The following is a 21,191-nucleotide window of genomic DNA, read 5'->3' as shown; positions in this document are numbered from 1 at the left end:
CTCGCACTTGAAAGCGCACGTTACCTCAACCTTGGACCCTTTTCTTTTTTTTTTCACTTTGTTTGCCACATCTGATGCGTGGGCTCTTTCTGCCTTTCCGCCAAAAATAATCACACATTACTCATTTTCCATGTTGTGGTATTTCTCTGTAGAAACTTCGGTTGATATATTCTACAAAAACCATGTATGTATTACTGTAATCCCCCCCCCTCCCCCCAAGTGCAGAAAAAAAAAATCAAACTCGACAAAAAAAAAAAAAGAGCATGCTCATTTCTCTCCAGAAAACGATCACTTTTGCTGCTTTTCTCACTGCCCTTTTTATAGCTTCATAATTGCACAAATGAACATCATTACAGGGCGAATAGAAAAGTCTGAAGTATAATTGCGCTTTGTAGATAAAAAAGTTCTCTTTATTTGAACCCCGAAAATGTAGAGTAAGTGTCCTCATTGAATGCATAGTTCGGAAAAGTTCAAATTGCGAACCCACAGAGAGTAATATGGTAATGTAAATGTCCGTCTAATTTTTCGCGACAATAATTTCCTTGAAAGTTAGCTGTTACCACATTTATTGCATGTACGCATTGTATACCTTTATATGCTCAAGGAACTCCTAACACGTCTTATTTGAATGAGCCCACGCTAAAAAATTGAGATTTAGGCACACGGTTTCGGCATGATGACACTACTTAGGAAAATATGTTAGTAAGCACCATTTTCACATTTTGCCACTTCTTGGTGGCATCGCATCAAAAAAATATGTTTGGACGCGGATAAGGCTCCAATTTTCATTGCCTCCCCCCAGCACCGCTTCGCACAGAAGCATCTCATAGGAAAACGATTGAACCAGTCTATTATTTGCGCCTTGCCGGGCTTGTTTTTCACGTTATCGCGTTCTTCCCAGTCTCCTCCTTCCTCACATGTACATGAGTTTTTTCAGAGTCCGTTTTATGCCTTCTCGGCTCGGACAGGTCTCTCGCGCAACCGTCCATTGCCAGAAGCACGTCGATCCATCCGTCGCGCCTCCGGCGAACAGCAGTACCGTAAACGCAATTGATTGCCCACGTCCGCGGTGCTCGCCGCGCGCCGTTTCGAGGCGCTCCCTCACAGCGCGTGGCAAAAGATGGCCACTCACGGGTGAGCTGTTCCATTCCCGATGTCTGAAACCAAGGAGACCGGGAAACGACAACGCGCATTGCGCCGCCGGCTCTATAGCTCTCGCTCGGGTCCGCTGAGATCAATATGCCGAAGGTTAATGAGGCATCAATAAGACAGGCGATGAAGCCTCGACGGTCGGCTGCCTACTCCGTGCGCCGGTCGAGTGGGCTGTAGGCCACTTAGGCGACCGGCGCCGCGGGCCACGGCGCGAATCAAGTGCCTTGCTGGCTGACAACCTCTCCGAGGTTGCGCGAAAAGTAAAAGTTGAATAAGTTATGTCGCTGGTTTTGCGAGAACCACGATCCATGCGGCTAAGGCTATGTTCTCTTTGTGATAATTATTATAGACTGCATGGCAAGAAGGAAACGACAGAAGAGACATTGCGTATCAAATTGGTTAGTTTTTTTTTTTCTTTTCAGCCTGTATTTAGCCTGACACAGGACCTCGCTTCAGTATCTATGGGTTTTCTCCAGGTGCTGATATTGATTGTGCGCACTGAATCTACATTCACCTTCCGCCTCAAGATACCAAAGTCTAATTTCTTTTCTTATCGAAAAATTAAAGCAGCGCGACAGAACCCCGCCGCGTTTTTTTTTAGAGGAAGCAAGTGTTTTTTTTTGGGGGTGTTTCTTGAAATTGTCGACAAAGCAACGTGGCTTCAAATTTCAAGAAGACAGCATGATATGCTGAATGAAGAATTACAGTGGATCATGCCGATCGAAATTCACTCCATAATGTTAGGGAATAGTGGTATCTACGTGAATTGTCGAAAATTGTCACATTATGTTAACACTAGTTGACAGAACGGAATGCCAATACACTTGTAGGCAATGTATATAACTATTCTTTAAGTGGCCCTTAATTTAGCACAACGTTCGCGTTACGCCTTTTCAGATGACCGAGCTGAAGACCTTCCGCAATGTCGACGAAAAATAGTAAGTTTGGATTGAAGGCAACTGGAAGATAAACCATAACCGCATGTTTCATGTTCGCTGTTACAATAAACACCAAAGCTAAGTTGTGAGTGCTCTGAGCTCCATATATCAGTGCACGACTCCTCTTCATCGCCGCTGAAATGGCGGAGCAGCCCTAATTTATGGCGGAGTCGAAACATAACGCTGATGCAGCGTTTCTTTTTTTCTCTCGAAATTTTATCCGAAACAAGTGTAATGCCTCGGCGTGAGAAATATCGTTCCCGCTCTAACTGCTAAGAAATCTTATGATGGCACCATCCAGTATTCATCTTCTTTGAAGACCCGAAAAAATTGTACCGTAAAAATCAGCAGTAATCGAAGCTTTCAATTCTGGTCACAAAGTATTGCTGCCTGTCTTACCGAATGAGATAAAAATGATCCCATCAACTCAGAGAATACACATTGGTATGGGGGTAGATGATTAATTATACAAGTTAGCCTATAGAGGTTGATTGGTGTCTCTGGTTTCTTCCTATGGAACGCGCCTAGCACGAATATGCAGTGCACAGGGAACCGACCAATATACAAAATACAAGTTCGCTTTGCCAAAAGATATGGTTCGAAAAGGGCGGCAGTGTGCAGCCTCCCGGTTCGAAACCTAGTGACCTTGCCCCCTCCCCGGTTTCTTGCAGCGAAATAGCCCTTCTTAGTAGCCCCCTTTCTGGACACATTCCGTCAGTGGCGCGTAATGTGCAGTTCGAAAGGCAATGCACTCGAATAATACGCCTTGCCAGTCGTCTTTTTGTTTTTCTCTTTCAGCCATTTCAGGTGTGCTCATATACTAGTTGCCATAGATTGCAAACAGAAATACGGTGGTCCTACCGGTCCTGATTATAATGTTTATACTTCACGAGATACTGTTGAGAGAGTATAATGACACCTAAATACGTGATCAACTACTCGATTAGTTGTTAGCATTAACATATATCCAGACCTATAGCTAGATGATAGTATTGAACGCTAGCTGCCAAGAAACATTTGAATGAAGTTTGTGACGACCTGCTGCTTGGTTTTTTTGGGCAAGAGACGAGACGGCGCTATAGCCATCATCATTCCCGAGTAACAGACACTGCGACGCAACCGGCGGAGCAGTTACAGATCTGACGCGGGAAAAATCGTTTTCAAGTCTTACCTTTACGAAGAGGAAAGCGGAGATGTTCAACTTCTAGTGCTCCTGTGCCCGAGGAGTATACGACTCTGCAAAAAAAAAAAAGAAGTCGGAAATAATAAGGTGACGTCATTCATTCGCTGTACAACCGAACCGAGCAAGACCAGAGAGAAAAACGAGCAACGGTTTCACGAAAGAGTAAAAGATAATTCGGCTCAGAATTGGCACAGAAAACGAGAATTAAGGAATCATTGCACCTCTGGGAATCACCCTGGGTGGAACAGCCTGAATTTTTCTTTGCACACACCAAAGGGCTCCAACAAGTAAATTTAGAAATGCCTCCAACCTGCTGGGCTTGTTGTGCCAATACGCCAATACGCATCTACAGCTAATGCTCTTCCCGCCACCCCAATAAATGGCGCGTATGCCTAATCGGTTAATAACGCACCATAGTCAGAAAGACTACGAGCTTAAAAATCACACAGTATTCTTATTGCCAAAACCTACAATGTGTACGTCTGTATTGCGTTTGTGGGTAAATTTCCTAGGTGCAGTCTGAGCTTTCCATCAAAGACACAGGCCCCTTGCGGCGAGTGCTCAGCTTGCACAGATTGCCGATGTTTTTGTGGGTCAGACGAATACTCGACGCAGGCTGACATGCGACGATCAATGTGTCGGCGTGTACGGCTGCAGGAGCTCTGCGTTCTGTCAGTGCGTCTAATTCCACGCAGGAAACACTTTGACAACGGCGTGCCCTTCCGCATGTCTAGACACGGCTGCTTCCTAAGAGCAGGCGGCACCTGTGTTCTTGAATATAGCATATCTGTGTCTCGTCGTACAAAACGAGAATTGCGAGCCCACTTGGCATCTTTAAGAGCAAACAGACAAAGTCTGAAAAAGAAAAAAAAAAGCGCCGCATTTTTCGCCTTGTGAATAAAGGACAAGATGCAGAGGAGCAGGCGAGGACTCTCGTTTTTTTTTTTTTTTTTTTTTGTTCCTTTTAGTATGCGTGGTAGGATAAGACAACGAGTTGACTCGATCCCATTAATACTACAACTTGTGTCTTTACCATCTTACACATGATTGTCAACATAAAGTCCTAAGCCCCCACATTACGTGAAAGACCACCCGTTACCGATATAAAGCCCCGCTTGAACTGAACCATACTAGCGTGCCTGCGTGGCCTAGTGGTGACATGTTTGGCTCGGAATAGAAGGATCCTGTAGAGTTCGCCCTCCCAACTGAAAGGAGCCGTCAGAGTTGGCTGCACCCGCCAACATGGCCCTGTCATTGGCGTCCTGACGTCACAAAACCCGATGGACGATCAGTCAGTGCCCGCCCAATCACCTTATAAAATAAGAAAAGGTCATTGATTTCTTTTTTTTTTATTGGGCGTGCATTCCACGCGGTGGTAGCAGTCCTCGAGAATTGCTGATTATTTCCCCTGTAAACCAGAGTAGTTCTGGCAGCACTAAACACAATACATGCTAGAGAATGAAAGTGTCTGTTCATGCATGAACGCGTTTCCTGCGCGATGTCAAGTCAAATTTGCCCGTAAGGCTCCTCAGCTTTATCACCTACTAGCTCTTGAGCCCGCCGTGACGGTGCAGTGGTTACGGCGTTCGACATATGCGCCCAAGGATGCGGGATCGAATCCCGGCCGCGGCGGTCGCTTTTCCATGGAGGCGAAAAGCAAGGCGCCCGTGTGCTGTGCGATGTCAGTGCACGTTAAAAAACACCAGGTGGTCGAAATTTCCGGAGCCTTCCACTACGGGGTCTCTCATAGCCTGAGTCGAAGAGGGACGTTAAACCCCACAAAACAAACCAAAACAAACTTACGCGCTTTTTTTTCATAGTAACACATATTGACGAGAACAGTGTCTAGTCGGCTGCCGGAGAAGCCAAGCTGTTGAAACCGAAATAAATTTGAGACAGGGCTAGACAGCCTCGGCAGTTACTAACACCATTCCGTGCAAGTGAGGAGTAGAGTTTGTGCGGAGTTTATTTTCGGGAGGCCCGTGCATGAGTGGGCGTGTGTTCACATGTTAAAAAAAAAGGAATGAGCTGCTTTCTCATTGAGCATTTCTCATTCAGCATTTAAAATTCAGCTCATTTAAAGCCAACCCATCTAGGCCTCGTCACTTTGTCCTCGTTAACGGGAAACTGTAAAGCATGAAGTGACAGAGTTCCCTCACAGTGAATCGCGGGCACGCGCAGACAGGACGCATGTTACGGCTAGGCAATGTTTAGAGAGCAATCTTCTTCGAGAGGTAGAACGGTTTTCGCTAAAGCAAAAGACTCGTGTTGCGCCGTCTCCGACTCCCTCCGAAATAATGCCTGAAGCGTGCATCTGGAGCGAGATCCTGCGGACGAAGTTATTAAAGAGTTGATTTGGGCGACTTCCAAATGTCGCATAAAGGCATTGCACACTGGCCATCATAACCACAAAGGTCCAGGAGGCAAAACAACTAGACCGTTAACGTTTAACCAGCATTCACAGTGGACTAACCAAAAAAAATGACAATATGGCGGCTGCCTTGTGTTACCGGTAATGACGAGGAAATATTTCGAAGCACAGTCAAACATCCTTAAAAAAGAAAAAAAAATCGAAGACATTCTGTGAGACTTATACGACATATATGCGTGCTATCCTTAGTCTTCTACAGGGCGAGTATGTGATCGTCTATGCCAAAAAAAAAAAAAAAAAAAAAAAATCAGAAAGCGGAACGCACCGCCGGGTCAAGGCCACACAGCAGGTGCTGCATCGGTGTATCAAAGCGACCTCCGCGTACCCCGTTCACCTCTACTTCCCCCTTCTGCCTTGCTGCCGTTCTCCAATTTTTACCCTCTTCCTTCTACTGCCATCCGTAGCCGAGCCGCCGCGTTCCCTTTCACAGAGCATTTGCGAGGCTTCAGTAGGAAAACCAGCGCCGACTCGAGACACTTTTTTTTTTTCTTTTTTTTTTTTTATGAAGTTGGGCTGCTAACGCTCACGAGCTGAAAAAAAGAAAAAAAGAAACTAAGTTCTTTTTCTTCAGTTCCACTGTATACTGAACTGCACTTCTAAGAGGCGAGTCAAGGCGAACCAAGCTGGATATCGAAGAATTGACTCATACGCGCTGCCCCAAGATGAACGCGCAGAATCCTCATTACTTTGCAGCAGCACAACTTCACAAATTGCGTCCCAGCCCATGACAATCTTCGGGAGACTCCAAGCCCCGGGGAGGGATGCCAAAACTGTCATTAAACAATATTTTAAACGACCGCAAGGCGAGTACCAAGAAACTGCGTTCCTGTTATTGATAACGGGAAGCCATCTAAGGGCCCGTCTTCGCATTAGGCTCATTACTGATTAAACACTCGCTATATCATCCCTTCTTTGTGGGACGCATTAAAAAAGAGAGCCGAATAAACTTGACCGTTCACTGGGCTCGGCAGAGACAACATACAAGGCATATTGCTCTCCAGTGCGCCAGACTGTGAAGTGTTTATCGTAAGAAGAAAAGCGCGCGCAGTGTGGAAGCTAGTGTAATCATGAATACTTTCTTCAGCCATCCTTTTCAAGAACAGAGTGCTCGACAAACAAAATATCACAGAGAATTATTATTATTTTTTTTGGCGCTATAACCATGCACTCGAAGAATCTCGATGAATACTAGGACTTTATTATCAATTTTTTTTTTCGCGAAGAAAAGCCACATAGAGGATCAAGGCAACGAAAGCTTAAGAAGGAAAGTAAAATGATTGAAGATAAGAACACCCAAGAGAGAAACGGAGAGAAAATACGGAATAGTAAAAATGAAAAATAAAAAGGAAGCAGAAACTCGAGGACGCAACGCTGGCGCTAAGAATGGTTCCAGCTACTGCGTGGAGGAAAAACAGCTCGACAGTTATGTTAGGAAGGATCATCTCGCTACGCTCACCAATGGCAAAAACGGCCCCTGGGGGCAAGGCGTCAGCCGACTGTCCAAACGCTCGCCACGGGCGCGGCAGAAAATGGTGTCATAATAAAAGAAAAGAAACGAGTGAAGTCGAGGAGAACGGCACTGCGCGGTGCCTTCTCAAGTTACTTCGCTGTCATGCGTGTCCCGGGCTTTTGCGCCGTCAGAGATTGTATCTGTTTTTACTATGTTTCACATTGCTTTCCGAAGGTTTTCATGGAGCGGTCCATAATTCCTTTTCCCCCTTATCTCACTTGGTGGTATGGTTCTAATAACGAGTTTCTTTTTGCTCTTTTTTTTAAAAAACTTCAATTCCTTTTATTGGAAGCACGAGTGGTTACACAAGAGTAGAACGGCACATTGGATATTGGCCTGGAAAAAAAAAAGTGGCAAGGAAGTTGTTGTTTAGTGTTCATTATGGTAATAATTAGACGATGTAAAATATTTGACTGAGCTTTAAACAACGCTCACTTACAAGTAATCGCACATGTTTGACATCATAACATCTACAGTGGCGTTCAGTTGAAATTCATTTTTGAAAAAAAAAAAAAAAAGAATGATTCAAGGGGGAGTTTCTTTTTTCCCGCGTTTTGTCGCTATTTTGCCTCTAATACCAGCGTGCAGCCTATCCAACCTGCCTAAACATGTCCAGTCCTGCCATTTGACGTGATAAGTTAAACAAGACCTGCAAGGACCGCCGAAGCATCGTAGACGCAAGCGACTTCCATCAGGGAAACCGACAGAAACTGCCAAGAAGGGTCACAAAGGGTTTCAGACCTCATAGCACAAAATCTGCAGACATCTGCAGGAACTCTAGCGTCCGGAGTTCGAAATATCTACATCCAGTATTACCGCGATCAGAAGCTGGTAGCCAGATTCAATCGCAAAAAAAAAAAAAAATGTAAATGTAAGGACAACAAGTGCAGGAAGGTCGAAAATTCTGGCTTCCAAATACTTCCTGACTGGCTTCTCTACTTTGGGGGCACAGTGGAATGGAATAGGAACAGAAAGAAACAGAAAAATGAAAATTATGCGTGATATTTAAGCTACACCTTTAAGGGTATGACGCGATAGCGTAGGCTACCAGCCCACATATAAAGCCCCGCTTTAACCAAGCCGTATGAACGTACCTGCGTGGCATAGGGATAACGGGAATGCAATGGTCCTTGCAGGCGGATTCTGATATCACCTTCACGTATGAAAGGAGAGGCCCGAATTGGCAGCGCCTGCAAAACGCAACGTCAGACAACCCTTTGTCCAGTTAGTGCTCGCCCATGTCAGCTGCCAGATACCGCCTGCCAGCGCTCATTATTTGTCGCTCACAACGTAAACGTTGGCGCCGACGTCGGACTTTGGTGAACGGGGCCTTTAACACTATTGCGTTAAAAGAGGCTAGCTTATATGAGAAGCAATGTTTACGGGTCCTGCATGCTGTCTGTGATTGGTTGTCAATCGGTTTAAGCGCAGGTTGCAGCAGTTGTCATTCCACAATATATTCAGGGTGCCCCTACACTGCGCGCTGGATTCTCTGTATTCGCATCCAAAACAGGCAAGGCCTTCCACCTCCTTCAAGACGACGGAATATTGTTCGTAAATGCAATGCCAAACACGCACACCACACGGCATATCAGAGCCGCACCACGGTAACCTAAGCCACAAACATGACGAAACCTATGGACAAAGTTAACGGTAGCAATCACGAGTATATAAACCTAAGCCGATGAGATCACTCAATTCAGTTGAATTCAATTCGATCTCAAGTAAATACACAGTCACTAGCTCTGAGCTACCTAAGCACCTACTGCCTGTTTGTGTATCTATGTGTATACACATGTCTCAAAGCCAAAATGACGACTTCAGTAAATATTCCTCCACATCCGCATTAGTTCACGTTCAAAGCTACGTGTGCGTGATCCTTTTCGCCTTTGTTTTCGCCACTGCGGAGAAACCCTTGGTTGACTGCTGTCAGACATTACGATGACACCAGCCCTGCGGATAAACACGTGGTGCGTTGGGCACGAGATCGTGAGCGGATGCACGCCGTCGGCGAAGTCGTCGGTCAGCCGAAGCCAGAACAAAGAGAGCGCGAATGTCGGCGTTAGACGGCTATGAATTCAGCCTAGAGGACGCGTCGTGCTCAGTACGCTGAACGTCAGCGAGAGGCCAGAGCCCGCGAACGTGCAGCGTGCGAGACAGATGACGAACGCTCTCGGAAATACTAGTCACAAACATGCAGCGCGGAAGCATTCTGCAGATCCCAAAATATGAGAATAAAAACCAGAAAAAAAAATGCTGTGCGTTGGACGTCGAGTTGCGCATGCCTTGCAAGGTTTCTTGGGAAATGTTGTTATTTCAATACAGCACAGTTGTTAGTTCCAGCTTCCGTGTGTACATCGTCTTTCTTCGTCCTTGTCCCTTGGCTGGTTTTTATTCTCTAAGACTATGTACCAACTGACCCAGATTTCAACCCTTCTCCAAAATATGACTTGGCGCGTACCCCTGACATAGAGTAAAGACGACTAAAGTCGCGGCAATTTAGGGCAGCTTGTTCCTAAAGCTATTGCTGAAATTAGCGTCAAAGGCAAAAACAATTCTGTACGATATTTTAGTCAAAGGCTATTTTACCTTATTTCTTTTTCGTTCCTGAAGGAGGAATAGAGAAGTGAATGTGAAACCTTTGCTCTGTTAACGCCTACTTTTCAAGTGCAATTAGAAGCGCTTATTACATTATGTAGCCAAACGGGCGAGTTGGTGGTACATACTGAAGGGCAAACAGCGCAAAAGACTACGACGGAAGCACAGGAACCATACGATGAGAGTCGCCCTGTGGTTCCTCTGCTGCCGTCTTCATTTTTCGGACTGCTTGCCCTTCAATAAGCTTGTTACATGTGTCGTATTAAACTGCTACACTGGCTCGGTATCATCAGCGTTATGCAGACAAAAAATACATGTTTCATTTTGTTGCGAGGACACAGGTCATGTTACGCCTATTGTGAGAATTGCGCCACCTATACATGGTAATCCTGCACATTTATGCGCATGCGCCAAGTTCTGCGATATTTCTGAGTCCCCATTACACTGTCACACTGTGCGGGGCAGGAGTAACCAGTTAGGATTGAATTTATACATTTCTTTAGGAGTATTACGTAACCATGAGAGAGCGAAAGATAATTGTCACGGTCTCTCTTGCACAATTCGCGACTTTGTTGGGACAAGCAGCAGTCTGAACAAGAGCATCAATCATAGCTTCAAGCAATCCGAGCGTCGTATATTTTTTTTTTCTGCCGTGCCTTTTTGCGCATTGAGATCTGAAGAGGAATCGTTCCTCAAGTCACAGACTATGAATATTGACGGCGCCGGTATCAAGGGGTGATTTTTGCACTGAGAGCTATTTGTCGACACGTTCGAAGATCTCGCACGGAGGCATCTATCTGGCCAAGGACTTTTACAGAGCCCACAAGGAGCACGCAAATCGCTCCGCGCGAGACAGCGCATTGAGAGCAGGATTTAACGAGCACGAACGCCCTTGACTCGTTTCAAAAACTTGGTCTACTCAGACCGAGGAGGAAAAAGAATAAATGCTCTGCGCCAAGAATAATTTCGCGAGAATCGGGAGCCCTGTGAGAGCACAATCTGGTCCGGGCTCCGGAGAGGCACGTCGCGCGGCGCCGAGGCGGGGTGCGCCCCCCGTCTGGCCTCCGGACCCCACTCCGGCTGATGAGTCCGGCTCAGGTCGACCGCTGCGGCCACGTCCGCGCGCGGCCTAATTTACGATCCGCGTCGCGTGCGCACGCCACAGGGCTGCCTAATGGCCGGCAGCAAGTCGCGTTAAAAAATCGCCGCGCAAACAAATGGTTGGCCCTGCCAGCCGGTCAAGGCTCGCACCCCGCAGTGCGCGCCCGGTCCTAAAAGCTTCCTAGAACTATGTCGTCAGCAGCGCCTCTACCACCGCCAATAGAACCCAACGCACCCAACGTTTTTTGCGTGCGCACACTCTTGCCTAGCTTTAAAGACGAGAGTACGATACGCGTTTTCGCGTTGCAGCTACGTGTCTGCAGGTGAAAACGCGGTGGCCTCTGCACATAGGTGGGAAGTAAATATGCTGCAGAAAAGTGCTAATTGCGAATTGCTACGTGTACTGACAGCAGGTCTTTTTATTGCAGGTCTTTTAATTCTCATCACGCCCCCGGGAGACGCAATTGTTTTGAAGCTGATGAGGATTATCATCTTTGGACAAAAACAAGTCGCTAAGGTTGTTCATTGCTTTGTGGAAACTTTGCTCTACCGAATTTCTATGCGGCTTTTAAAGTTCCGAAGTTGCCCGCATGGGCTATGAGGGACACTGGAGGGACGGACGTTTGACTGATTTTGATCGCCCGGGCTTCCCTAGCGTTCGCTGGCATTTCGCTCACACGGACGTTTTCCATTTAACCCCCATTCAATGACAGTAGATCGTGAAGTCGCTCAAACTTAGTGCTGAGGGCGAAAAGAACTGGCATTTCATAGAAGGCTTTGTTCGAATACGCATGTTTTCTGAAATAATAAGGCAGGGATAACGAACGACACGGCGGATTTCTTCGCTCGAATACAACCGACTGATCAATTAGCACACTCGCGAACATTGGTACTGGAAACCAGCGAAGTCATGATAACATTAACCGCCGACATCGCCAGAGTGAAAAAAAAAATCGCTATTAAAAAAGTAATACCGACCAGTAAACGGATTACTGCGAGTGAAATTAATGGCCGGGAGGTTACAGGAAGGCCACATAGGTCCTCTAGGAGTGCTTGCAAAAAAAAAAAAAAAAAAAAAAAAACAACAAAAAAGACCTAATCGCAACTTAACAGTGCGCTGCGGCTAAAAGATGGTGAATGCGATGGTGTCCAACACATAGTGTCAGAGGCGCCCGGTGACAGCGCGGTGCTGCGTGTTCTCACTGGTTGCCTTAACCCCGCGTGTTGGAGACAGCCGTGCTCGTCATCTTTTAGGCGCCTGTCCCGCGCTACCTGGAGCTACCTGTTAATCACAGAGCGTGGGAGCCTGCGCCATAGGTCATAATGGTTGGAATTCCTTTGGGGGGTAGGTATTTTTAACGCGACAAAGGTAAGTATTCCCTTCAACAGAAAACCCGGCGTGGCAGCTGTGAGCGAAAAGTCACGAGCTCGTCACAGACTGGCGATCATTAGCAGGTGACTTCACCAGGTCTTCAATGGTCGGCATGTTGTGTGACGTTACTAGACCATGCGACATGGTCTGTTTGACAGTAAATGGGACCATTGGATCCCGTGTTAGACGCTCTAGGATAGGCATCGCAGGAGCGTCTGTACGGTTTCATTAAGGCTGGACTTTATCCGGTGGTTTTCGACGTAATAATGTAGCTTAGTATGTGAAAGATGACATAAGCAAAAATTAAGGATTATTGATTAAATGAGCAGCAGAGTAAATGTACTCGAACGAGAATCTACAAGGAGACCAGTAGGCGGGAGCCATTCGAGCTGTTACGTAATATACACTTAACGAAGTCCAAGGTTGGACAGAATCCTGTCTGTTGAGGAGAATTCATAAAAACTTATCCTCTCCAAATGTTGAAAAAATGGAAGAGAAAAGATTGACGTTTCGGCGCCCCTACTGGTGCATTGATCACAATGAAGCGAAACACAGCAAGGTTGGCTATTTAGAGGCGATTTTTCGAAACGAATGGATGTACAGTCTTTGTCAAAAGTATACGGTCCAAGGATTTTTGTTTTAAGCACAGTAACGAGGCTCGTAAAGCAACTCTAGCGTTCGAAATCTCGTAGTTGATAAATCTCGCCTTCATTTTCCCGTAGCTTACGTTCATATTCCAGTATTGCTGCCAGCAGCCACATTACAGTGCTCAGAAGTGAACCTCTTGGGCCGTATAGTTTTGACAAAGACTGTATATCTCTTAGAGGTTGCATCGTCACCCTCGTGTCCGGTTTACCGCATGTGACGTTGACTGGATGTACAGTGATGCCATGAGCAAGGGGTTCGGAAATTAATTTTTTACTGGCAATCACATGTGCCGTGTCCCAGTCGATGACATGGCCAGTGCCTTGAGGTTTAACTAAAGCGATTGAACCTGTTGAGGTATTGCGTGAGCCTGACACCAGCCATGTAATCGACTAGAACGCGGCATGCGTGGTTGCCAATAGAAAAATCATTGCAAAAATATTCTTGTTCATGGAATCGCTGCACATCCAGCCAACGCCTCAGACAATAATCTTAACACGAGGCCATCTCCCAGAGGTATTTGTCCACTCCTTTGGAAAATTCGCCTCTAAATAGGTAACCTTCCCGTGCTTCGCTTCATTGTGATCAAGGCACTCGTATGTGAGCCGAAACGTCAATCTCATTTCTTGCATTTCTTCAACATATGGCCAGTGTCCACAGAACAGGTGACAAATATTGCGCCTTTCCTTTTTTGTGAACCAATTATTATTGTTATCGGCTCAAATTTATTACCTAATTAAACCACATCAACCATTATGCCACTTGCACACTTTTCCTTGACGCTCTATCCTATGGTCCCATTCTTTGTTGGCTGCGGAGCTGGTTACGAGGGACAACGGCGACGCTGACGATTACGTCGCTAGTTACTAGTTAGCTATTAGTTTCGCTTTTACAGCATCGACAAAGCCATGCACACCTTTCCTTGACGCTTCATCCTATGGTACCATCCTTTTTTGGTTGCGAAGCTGATTACGAGGGACAACGGTGACGCCGACGCTCACGTTACTAGTTCCTCCTTGACAGCATCGACAAAAGCATGTACACCTTTCCTTGACGCTCTATCTCATGGTACCATTCTTTTTCGCTGCGGAGCTGGTTACGAAGTAAAAAAGCGACGCCACTCATGCTGCAACAGGCGCTGAAGAACTGCGCTTTAAAATTCCGAGAGCACTGTGGGATCTACACCGCAGAAATGCCAAAGTCTAAGCGTGGATGGTGGACACGGTGCATCACGTTTGCCCTCATTAATATCATTGCTGATGTCGGCACTGCACTAATTGCAGCGTCATTGTAATCGCGACTATCATCCTCACGGTAGACAAGGAGAATTATGATGTGCGTTCCACGACCCGAGTGTTTCGCAGTTGGTTAAAGCGCTCGGCTGGAGATACAAGAGTTGAAGGCCCGATTCCCAGTGGAGACAGGATTTCTTTATTTATGAAGCTCGTTACGAGGGAAGACGGCGACGCCGCGAAACCCAGGAAGGAGTGCGAAAGAGCTGCGCTCTAAAGAGAGAGAAAAAAAAAAAAATTTGAGCCAAACAGTAACTGATTTAGGCTGTGTAATGGTTACCGTGAATAGTAAGTACATCTGTATAGCTAGACAGGCAGTCACTATCCGACTGCACAGCGTAACAGATTGTTAGACGTGTTGATGTCCTACCGCAGTTTTTTTTTTCTCGAAGGCATTATTCTTTCACGTTAAAAGGACCCTGAAAAATATTTTTTTTTCTAATGCGGCAAATCCGTAGAGGTGACTTTTGTGAGCATTTGAGTTTAACAGAAAAGTGCTATGTGTAGTCGATAATTTGCAAATAACTTTTAAGAAACTGCTCCCTGGGACTGTCAGCTACCGTTTGGGCGACGCTCGTTCTTAGCTGCCCTTGCCCGATGACATCAAATGGGGCTTAACTGGGACTTAAATGGGACTTACTGGGCTTAACTAATTGGGAGCACACAAGTGACGCGGGTCAGACTTGGTGTGGCGGGGCACCATTGCGACCTGTTTTTTATTATTTTTACTTGCGTTTAGCTGAGGGAGAAGAGGAGGAGCATAGTTTTTGATCGCCGACATCGTAGATGTCAGTGAAGCTAGTTTAAAAGAGTTCCTTTGCCGAGTTGACTGATGGGATGACGATGATTGGTGCGCATTTTCTAGTTTTACTTAATATCTTTTTGGGATACCTTTAAACCATCGCCTTGTTCCAGGTTAGCAAAAACCAGGCGATCTCAGAAACGACTACCAAGTCCCAACTGGGCTTCTATGTGGCCGCTCTCGTGGTCGACAGAAGATCAAACTTCGACTCTAAGCGAATTTTTCAATGTTTCTTGTCTATTAACAAACGCTAGCTTAAGGCGACGGTTGGTCAGCGAGCGAAAATACTAAATGCGGTGTGAGCCAGCAATGCGCGATTTCAAGGATTAAATACAGTTTGAGAATAAGAAAAACGAGCTTAAAGATCCCTAAATCGTAGGGCGTAAGGCAAGCTTTCCGATGTGTACTTGCGAGAGCTTTATAATAGACGGCCAGCCACGCCTGGATTACGACAGCCGCTCGCTACGACACTGCGGCCGAAAAATGAAACTCGAGACCGCAGATTTCGCGAAATTCATTTTCCACTTTTATTTTAGCCAACGTAAAGGAAAAGCAGCCATTAGTAATAAAGACGCATGGGACGAAGTTCAAATGCTTGGCAACCACGTCTTCCAGAAAAAAAAAAAAAAAAAAAAAGAAACCGACGCGACAGCAGGACCACGCACCCAGGCAGAAAACCATGTGACCAATGATCGCACTGCGCAGCAAACGTGGATGTCAGCAAACAAAGCCGAACACAGTGGCAATGGTAGGTTGAGCGAGCGCAGCATCGCCGCTGGGAGCTGAAGAATTGCTGGCCGTCAGCGGTCGGGGCGCAGTGCGGCATTTTACTCGCCGGATTTGGTGTGTTTCGTGTGGCAGCCTCCGGCCGGGTGAATTCTCCGCCCCTGTGTGACGACGAGAGCGCCGAGCGACGGCGATGCAGCGAGCGACGCAGTCGATCTTGGACGCCAGGCGAGGCACGATCGAACACGTCCTGTACCACCCTGGGAGGGGGCGCGTCGGAAGGAATACCGAGCGGTGTCGCGTGCATGAAACATCGAACGGACATATTCCCGCCGACACGCGCTCTTCACGACTGCGTATACCATATGTGAACTGAGGTGCGCGAGGAGCAGCAAGAACGAGGTCGGTTTTGACATGACGAAGGCGAATATTAATGATCACAAGTAACGAGGCTTCAGCGAAGAGAGTTTTTAGTGGCGATGACGTGCACTTATAAAGTTATAGTCAGTGGATAACACCGCACGTATCGGCGCCGATGCACGAGGTATGTGACGCCGGTGTAACTCTAGCTCATGAACGGCAACTCGATCCCGTATGCTGCATACACCGACAGAAGTCCCACCGTCGTGGAAGTTTTAAGCAAGTGATGACACACTACACATTGAATCTCACCTGAGTAAGAGCATGTATGGCCCTACTAAAATATAAATATACAAAAGTTGAAGCATTCGCAGATTTATCAATAAACATGATCATGATCCACCGAGTTGTGACTGCCATCTCTCCCCCACGTTCAGTGGCGTCAGTTCAAGATATATGACAACACTGTGCGTGGTGCGCAAATAGCTGGTATGTAGGGGGAAAAAGCAGCAGAAAAGAATGCTTAGAATTTAGGAAAAGCAACTTGTTGTGCCAGCTGAAGAATGGTTAGGGAAAAAAAGCGGTAAAGATAGCGCTGTCGAGAAGAACGAGTCGACAGGATAACGCTGTCTACATCAAGTATTTCGCAAGTGTCTGCGGAGTGAAGCACGCCTGCAGTCGTTTGCGCCGGAAAGGGCCCTACGCCTGACGCGACTGTTAGCATATCGTAGCAGTAATCGTTTTGTCTCGGAATTCAATTTAGAGCGTATCTCGCGAGAATGCTTTAAAGGCAGACAGCTGCGCGGGCGGGCACACAGCATGCTGCATTTTATGCTTTATATTAGTAGGGCTTCAGTGTACAAAGAGAGTGCCAGCTGACAAGCACATTAAAAAAGAGCAGACGCGAAATATACCTATATAGATATGACATACGATAGTTGAGGTATCGAGAACTTGTGGAGGGCCACGACATATACTCTCCTACGCGGGAAAAACGCACAAAGAAAAGTCTACTCGAGAAAAATGATACAGCGCATTTGATGAAATCTGCATTAGGGTACCTTTATGGAGTAACTACTTCTTTGAGCTGTTTTTATTGTATCGTACCAGCCACCCTGTTAGACAACATAAAATGTCAGCTTATTTGTAGTCGAACTGATATGAAGAAACGAACAACGTCCTGAGTCGGCACCTCTTGCCAGTAGTTAAATTAGAATTCGTTCCCTTCTAATCTTCGGTTCCCTGCCCCTTTTCGATGGTGTTTCACTTTTGCCACGAAGGCGCTTGTACATACTTTCCCCTACTATATTATTAAAAATGACATTCAAAATTAAAGCATGATTGCAATACGAGAATAAACCAGTCAAATAAAGAAAATGGGCTTTCCTTGCGACTTCTGAGCAGAATAATTTAATTACCTCACTTTCTATGCCCAATGAAACCGATCCCAGCATCGGAATGCGCGCTCTTCGGCGATCGCTCTTTTCATCTCCGCAACGATTCCTGATTCGACTATCGGCCCGTTTCTTTAAAAAGGAAGCGGACACTTTGCAACAGCGCTTTGCACGAGACGCCAGGCAAAAGGGTAATATGATGACGGATGGACAGGCGAAAAATTGCAATCAAGAATAATTTGATTTAGGGAATATGGCGCACAACGCACGAACAAGCTTCCGGAGGCAAGGCGCTGTGCTCGTCGACTCGCTTTGCAAATAGATTCTACGCCTCGCTTGTTTATTGTCGCGCATTTTATAGTTATTTTTCTGTTCTTATCTAATGCTCGGGGATAAGGGAACGGTGAGCGGAAACAACGCGAACGCGCGGTGAAATATTCACGGGCCCCTTGTCTCTGCCGCCATTCATAATGCAGGCTTTAATTTCCCCCGCGCCGCCTCCCTCAGCCGCGGTTCACCAGGGGCTACTGCGCCCGCTTTCGGGTAGCCGCCGCTCGCCTACTGATAAAGCCGGGCGCCCCCGAGCGAATACACACCCACCGACGAAAGGAAAACGCGGTACGAGGAAGCGAAACGCGCCACCCTTAGCCTGCGCTCTCGGTTTTCTTTTTTCTTTTTTTTCGCGCGGTATGCTCGGAATAAGCTAGACTATCCGGGACAAAAGGGGCGGAGTGGGGTGGGAGGAAGAAGCAGAAGCAAGAGGGAGTCTCATTTCTTTGATAGCCATTCGCGCAGTCCCAACTTATTTGGGCTGTCAACTGGGGCGATGCGTTATTTCCGAAAAAGGCACAAAAACTGCAGGCGACAAGTGTAGCCGACGCGCTCGCATTCTGATACCAAGTGCAGCACATGCGCACATCTCTGACGCGGCAGAACTTGAACATAGAAAGCAAATGCGCTTGTACCGAGACCGTGGCGACTTATAAGCGCACCTTCTTCTTTTTCCCCTCTGCGCCGGAGCAAAACTGCGGACTTTCTTTTATCTATTTGTATTTTTTGTCTTGCTTTTGTAACCGCGTTCTTAAATTGCAGTAATGGGCTGCGGAAAAATAGTTCGGTTTATAATAACGTGTTTAGTTTATACCAACGTTACGAACAAAATATATGTCATATTATTGTTAATACGGCTGTGTTGAATATGTTTTTTTTTTTTTTTTTTGCCGATGTTTCGTAAGAGGGAGTCGCTTTCATCAGTATCGAGACCGCTATAATATCCTATAATGCCACGAGATCCACCTGAGGTACTTAGACCGCTGCTTATATGAAGAGAAACTTCTTTTTCCCGCAAGCCTCTGCTGTACCTTTTGCATATATTACAGAAACGTGTGCGGTAAGACAGAGTAGAAGAGAATAAACCATCAGATTAAAAAAAAAAAAAATCCGTTCTGCACTCGTAACAAGATTTCTGGGAAATAGTTTTTGTCAAGTCGAACCTCAAGTCGCAAAGTCGAGATGTGATTCTGTCTCCTCCGCTTCTTGCTTCCGCCCCAGGCAAATGAATGCTCACACTGGAATTCCAGTGTATACCTATAACTGGATGCTCAAAAAGTGCCTTTAAGGATTGCTTCATGTGACCATCTCAAAAAGGCTTAATTATTTCTTTCCACGGGCACAATACCTAATATACCCCGCTCCGAAACTGAACTGTCTTATTTCCACTCCTTTAAGTGTTTTCATTCTCTTCCATTGCAACTTGTCTTCATTGAGATGTATTGCAAAGAACATATCCTATAACGGTCGCTTCACAAACAATGTTTCCGGAAGTAGTTATAGGCAACGATTTTAAACGTAAATCTTAGCATAATTTGTTTCGAAAATTATTTTACGGCTTCATGTGCTCCCCAAAGGCTGCAATCTTTTCATCCGTAGCATAATTAATTTCGAATGTGTTTATTCGTTCTTACATATCCTAATCTGTCACAATATGAGGGTTCACACAATATTCAGCTGTAACTCAAATAAAGCTTCAGAAAATAGAGCTTCGAATTTTAACACAAAGAAATTTATACATTGATATTGAAATGTTAATCACAAAACATACTAGACATTTACAACTTGGATACGAATTATATTGCTTTTATAATCCAGCAACGGAATCTTCACAAATTGCATGTATCGACTATGCCCAAACGTCTCCGATTTTAAACTGGGCATCGATATTTGCGTCACCGCTTTCTGCTGCAAAAAAAAAAAAAAAAAAAAAAAAAAACACAAAATGGTTATTGATTATGGCCACCATAGATCGGAATTTACTGACCTTACGCTTGACATTATTTAGTAAAACCTGAAATCTACGCCAAAGCTCCATTCCTCCCCAAAAACAGTATGCAGTAAATCTTTCATTACTTTTATTTTAAGTACGAGTGTCATATCATCTTCATTGCATCCATTGCATATAGTTGTTGAATTTCAATAATATATAGACCTTTAAATGATTTAGTTGGATCCCGGAAATTGAGTACTTGCGGCACTGAACATAAATGCAGCAAGAAAGGAGAAATCTTCCGGTTTACTCAATGCCTTGGACCAAGAATATTTTTTTCTGAAATTTTCATTTCAACATTCAACCGGCTACTTACAAGGTCCAGCAAACGTTACGGTGCACCACTGTAAGAAAATTTCTACAAATACATGAAGCCACAGATGCTTCCGCAATATCATGAATTCTGAGAAATCGAGATCGATGAAATGAGCGCACCAAATAGTTAATTTCATGGCAAGCAAGTCAGCAGGTCCCTCTTGAATACCTACGAAACTTCAGTTTCTCCCACCTTGTACACGGCAAGGGCCCTGAGTGTCTCCCCACTTCCTTCGTTTCTAGAAGCCAGCAAAGACATCATCCACATCTATCGCCTGGCTATGCTGTGCTACGAAATCTTGAGGAGCTCCTCATAATCCTTATCTTCAACTGGCTGCAACAACCTTCGCGATCCTATCATCATGAGGAAATCTTCTTGTGCTCATTTTATGGATGCAGCAGCGGCACATACATTAAAATGATGCCGACACCTAGCTGGATCTAGTTTTCTCAAAATCTGGAAGGGGACATGTTTTTCTGGTCTCTTAAAATGAGTAGAAAAGACTTATCTTAGATCAATATGGTTATCGGCGGTCGATGATTTTCTATTCTGCTTTCACGATTGGACCATCCTGACAGATTAACGCTCGTACCTTGGCCCAGACATGCAGCTCTCGTATGCAATATCAGTTGATAAATGTCGGCCCATAACCTTTTTCAATGCGATAGTTTTCGGCTGAGGTTCGAGAGGTGCTTGAAATTCTTTGAATTTCAGCCCGGCCTTGCACTTCCCCCTATTTCTGCGCTACTTGTTCAGTGCTTTTAATGCCTAGTTTCGGTCAAATTAAAAATAAAAATATCTCATCAGGGGTCACTTCCGTTCCAAGAAATCGAGTTGAACAATTCAATAAACTCAGTGTACTTTCGCTGCGTACACATTTTTATGAGATTCCTAAGTTTCAATTCGTACTGTATTAGGATAGAGGCATTGGGATCGTTAATTCCCATGGGTCGCCTTAATTCAACGTCAGTACCACCGTGTGTATGAGCGTATGAGACTTCGGTCGTTATTAACTTGCATGGTTAACGCCGTGCCAGCAATGATCAGG

General features: G+C 45.6%; 1 protein-coding gene across 1 annotated transcript in view; it reads right to left on the bottom strand.

Annotated features, from left to right (window-relative positions):
• The window catches only part of LOC146202701 (uncharacterized), a 498,035-nt gene that overhangs the window by 373,618 nt on the left and 103,226 nt on the right, over positions 1 to 21,191 (bottom strand). The window contains exon 3 of the mRNA XM_084601880.1: positions 3,262 to 3,326. Coding sequence (XP_084458006.1) covers positions 3,262 to 3,326 — 65 coding nt within the window. The remainder of the gene's footprint in view (positions 1 to 3,261; positions 3,327 to 21,191) is intronic.

This window comes from Amblyomma maculatum, chromosome 1 (genome assembly GCF_055883805.1).
Source record: "Amblyomma maculatum isolate TAMU_Amacu chromosome 1, ASM5588380v1, whole genome shotgun sequence".
NCBI classification, from domain to species: domain Eukaryota; kingdom Metazoa; phylum Arthropoda; class Arachnida; order Ixodida; family Ixodidae; genus Amblyomma; species Amblyomma maculatum.
The sequence above is the reverse complement of the archived record's forward strand: the minus strand, read 5'-3'. Positions and strand labels throughout refer to the sequence as shown.